General features: G+C 49.7%; 1 protein-coding gene across 1 annotated transcript; it reads left to right on the top strand.

The window, feature by feature from the left end:
• Window positions 1-2,760: 2,760 nt before the first annotated feature.
• LOC125530023 (noroxomaritidine/norcraugsodine reductase) lies at window positions 2,761-4,097 on the top strand. Its single transcript, XM_048694431.2, has 3 exons — window positions 2,761-2,943; window positions 3,054-3,597; window positions 3,693-4,097. Exons 1-3 carry the CDS (start codon window positions 2,852-2,854, stop codon window positions 3,858-3,860), a joined length of 804 nt encoding a protein of 267 aa, XP_048550388.2. The 5' UTR covers window positions 2,761-2,851; the 3' UTR covers window positions 3,861-4,097.
• The last annotated feature ends 293 nt before the right edge of the window (window positions 4,098-4,390 follow it).

Below are 4,390 nucleotides of genomic sequence, written 5' to 3'. Positions count from 1 at the left end.
TATTCGACGGACAGATGCAACCATCCTAAACACTGGCCACCATCATATAGAGGTGCCAATGGGGGGGGGGGGCAAAATACGTGGGAGCGTGGTGCGTCCAAGATTGCCTCTTGCTATTTATGAGAGAAAACGGAAATTGTTGAACGGTGCAATTGATCATGAAACTAACGTTTAGGCTACATATTACGTATCGGTAAGCGCTTACGTCTTCATACTTTGAATGTCGTTACACACAGTGGCGGAGCTACAGTAGCAAATCTGGACAGACCGGTACAAAGGAAAACCCATTCTTTTCAGGTAAACATTTCACACCGGGGCACCGGCCGAACCTTCGGCCGGTCGCGAGCCACGCTGGCGCCCCGCGCCCGCCGAAGCCGCACCCCGCACGAGACTCCTGTTTTTGTTGGGCCCCACGTGGACCACCCCTCCTCCCTTATCTTTTTCCCTAACTGCTGCCTTCATCCCCTACCTCCTGACACATTATTTCCCTTGGCCGTTCTTCTTCCTTTCCCCCGTGTTGCTGCCTACCAGTGCTGCTGCCGGCCGTGTGCTTCATGAGCCAGGGGGACTGCCTGACTGCTAGCCGCTGGCCGCCGCCGCTGGTTGTGCTATGGCTGGGACACGGTGGTCGCAAATACTGCATCTGGTGCGGAGAATGATGGAACCAGAGAAAAAAAATGCTACAACTGGTGCATACGTGAGCTACAAGCGGCATTTTATTTTGCTGGAACTAGTAAGTGTCGAATGTGGAAAAAGCTTCAAGGCGGCATGGGAAAAAAGCTTCCATCGGAGAGAAAATGCTTCAACTGTTTTGGAAAAAGCTTCAACCGGCTGTGTAAAAGCTTCATCCAGCTAGAGGAAAAGCTTCAAGTGGCATGAGGAAAAATCTTCCACCGCAAGAAAAAAGCTTCAATGGTAAAAAAAGCTTCAAGCAGTGATGGAAAAGCTTCAACCAGCGGGAGGAAAAGCTTCAAGCGGCAATGACGAAAAAGCTTTGACATGTGGAGAAAGCTTCAACCAGGGGAACGCCAATGGTATGAGGAGACGACGGCGTGAGCTGCGGCCGGCAACACGGTGGTGCTGCGACGGGCGCGCTATAGAGACGGCGAGGCTAGGTGCTGAAACATGAGATGTGTCGGCTATCTTTTGCGTTGTTTTTGAAACGAGGAGCGACGACGTCCTGTTGGAGCGACGACCGCCGGCGGGGCGGAGGCGGCCAACTGCGATCTAAAGGGGGGCGAGGCACGACCTATCGCGAGGTCTGCAGCCGGCGGGGACGAGCGGTGGTGCAGGAACTACTCACAGGGAAGGGTGGGATTTCAAGGATCTCGCGATGATGGAAGACGAAGTCAACAAGGGAGATGGGCCAGCTGGCAAATCAGACGGTTGACGACTCGCTAATCATGCAGCTGGGGTTCGACCGGTTCAAATTTTGCTAATGGCCAAATTTTTATTCTAGTGGCCAAATTTACTATCAGTCTTCACCACATTTCCTATAGCCTGGGCGGGGCATAGCCAATTTTGCTAATACGTAACTTCGTCAGTGGTTACACAACAATGTTAGACTACTTGCCAACTTTTCTGTATAACTGCAGAAAATTACAATCCAACCGGTGTAACAGTGTATTCTAGAAGAAGACGAAAACTGAACTTGCCTTTATGAGTGGTGCTCTCGTCATCCGTACCGATATATACAGTGTGGACTTTTATGTTGCAAAAATCTTATATAATACTCGTCATCATGATCGCTATACTTTTCTAGTCCTGTCGTGGAGACTTATAATTTGATCAATCATTGGCAGTTTCACTGGATAACCCCTCGAGCAAAATGAGACAAGGACACGTACGCTCATGCTCTAAACGTGTCCTGAACATGACTAAAGTTAACATAAGCAACTCTGACTGTATGTACGTTTATAGGTGTAGTATTTTAATACCATGTCCTTATATGTGTTTAGAAAACGAAATTCAAAACGGGTATCACAATTGCAGCTGTGGTATAGACATTATTCGGGAAAAGCTGTATATGCATCAGACAATCGCAATTGGCAATGTGCAAGACAACGACTGTTATGAATAGGAAGAAGTTTTTTTTCTTCAGATTTATGTCGCACAGTCCATATTGAAGTTTTCTCGCCTGAAAGTTGGAATTTTATTAGCTTGGGCTAAGCTTAAAGGTTATTACTCAGAAGCCTCGGCCAACCGAATTCAAGTACAATCACGGAGTATCCAAATTGTGTTGTAGTATTAGATGAAATCGTTACGACTGAATCTCGGAGACGACAAATCTACCCTTACTAGAGAACTACCAATATGTCTTTTGAGCCAAAATCTGACTGATTCATACAAATCACTGAATCAACTAATACAACACATATTCCTGCGAAAAAAACACATATTATATTGTGTAGTAGTAGGATGTACGGCAAAAAATCTCTTCTTTCATATACTGTATGCTTTTCCATGGACAATGGCCAATGGCCAGCAGCATGAAATTGCATGCCGGCCGGCGATCATCGCTTCGAACAAACCGACAGTTTGTTGGCTGGACGGCCAGCTTGTAGTGGTCGGCCGTCCTGTAGTGCTGCGTATCCCTTCATATCTGGCCGTCAGAGTTCTCGAACAGGCAAACAGCTAGGTCTTAGTTAATTATCAGCGACGACTTCTGCACCTCCTATCCGTCATCCATCACGTACACGCTAGCTAAGTACTCGTATACTATAAATAAGCTAGCACGGAGATGTCTCTCAATTCGTATCAGTAGCAGCTGTCAACATAGTTACACGTAGACACGCACACACACGTGGAGCTAGATATCGATCGACCGCCAGTAGGCCGGAGAGGAGAATCCATGGCCGCCACCGCCGCATGCCGGACCGTTGAGGGGAGATGGAGTCTTGCCGGCTCCACGGCGCTCGTTACCGGCGGCAGCAAAGGGATCGGGTACGTACTTTCCTCTGAGTGAATACCATTTATGCTATTATTACATGGGTGTTATACGTTATTACAGAACTAATGCGTATGTACTTGCATGGTGCGGTATGGATCAACAGGCATGCGATCGTGGAGGAGCTGGCCGGGCTCGGGGCTCGGGTGCACACGTGCTCCCGGAACGCGGCGGAGCTGGAGGAGTGCCGGCGGCAGTGGGAGGGCAAGAACCTCCGGGTCACCGTCTCCGTCTGCGACGTGTCCGTGCGCGCCGAGAGGGAGAAGCTCATGGATACGGTGAAGCGAACCCTGGGCGGCAAGCTGGACATCCTGGTGAACAACGCGGGGCAGTCCATGGTGAAGGCGGCGACGGAGTGCACCGGCGAGGACTACGCGCTGGTGATGGCCACCAACATCGAGTCGTGCTTCCACCTCGAGCAGCTGGCGCACCCGCTCCTCCTCCGCTCGGCCGGTGGAGGGGCGAGCAGCGTCGTCCACATCTCCTCCATCGCCGGCTTCGTCGGCTTCCCGGGCCTCGCCGTCTACTCCATGACCAAGGGGGCGATGAACCAGCTCACTCGGAGCCTTGCCGCCGAGTGGGCCGGCGACGGCATACGCGTCAACTGCGTCGCGCCGGGCGGCATCAACACTGACATCGCCAAAGACATGGTATTTGATCCCTTTATGTAGCTGTGATCTTCCTGGAGAAACTCCTTAATAACGGCTGTAACTTCGATTTCGTTTTTGCGATGTGCGTCGAGCAGATAACGAGGGACCCGGAGATTGTGAAGAGCCAGGCCACGCAGCTGCCGATGCAGCGACTGGGCCAGACGGAGGAGGTGGCATCGGTGGTGGCCTTCCTCTGCATGCCAGCGGCGTCCTACATCACCGGCCAAGTCATCTGCGTCGACGGCGGACGCACCATAGCTTAAAATCGCGCCGAACGTCCTATCCGATAAAAACTTGAAAAGTCACATCATTCAAAGCTGTTGTACGGGTAAAAAAATTGTGTCGAATCATACCATGTAGTATGTTTTTTTTTGGCAACTCAAGAGCTTGTATTTACTCAAGTAGGAGGATTACAACGAAACCGAGTACAATCAGCTAGGAAAGAAGGCATGTAATTAATCCCAAGACATCTCCTTCTATCCTTTGTGGCTTGCTTTGCACATCGGTGAGCAGCTTCATTGGCTTCCCTATGCACAAAATTAAGAACACAACTATTAAAACCTCCCATAAGCTCATTGATCTCATGGCAAACAACTGCGAAGGCCGATCTCTCTGAAATTTCAGAGTTGCACATTCCACAATAATGTAGTAGTATATTAAGAAAACAACACAATTCCATAATTTGAGCATCTGTTGCAAATTGGTACTCAAAGAATGTACTCAAAGAATGAAGCGTCCACATTGATCTTAAGAGTTCTCTTCTCTGGTGGTTGCCATAAAACTGTATGCACGG

The sequence above is a fragment of the Triticum urartu genome, chromosome 2A (assembly GCF_056163025.1).
Source record: "Triticum urartu cultivar PI428250 chromosome 2A, HENAU_Tu73, whole genome shotgun sequence".
Taxonomy (NCBI): Eukaryota; Viridiplantae; Streptophyta; class Magnoliopsida; order Poales; family Poaceae; genus Triticum; species Triticum urartu.
The sequence above is the reverse complement of the archived record's forward strand: the minus strand, read 5'-3'. Positions and strand labels throughout refer to the sequence as shown.

Bases quoted from the DNA above. Each gene is read 5' to 3' on its own strand.
- LOC125530023 (XM_048694431.2), top strand. From the start codon at position 2,852: ATGGCCGCCACCGCCGCATGCCGGACCGTTGAGGGGAGATGGAGTCTT. The intron at 2,944-3,053 runs GTACGTACTTTC...ATGGATCAACAG, and splicing joins GGCGGCAGCAAAGGGATCGG to GCATGCGATCGTGGAGGAGC. The intron at 3,598-3,692 runs GTATTTGATCCC...TGCGTCGAGCAG, and splicing joins CTGACATCGCCAAAGACATG to ATAACGAGGGACCCGGAGAT.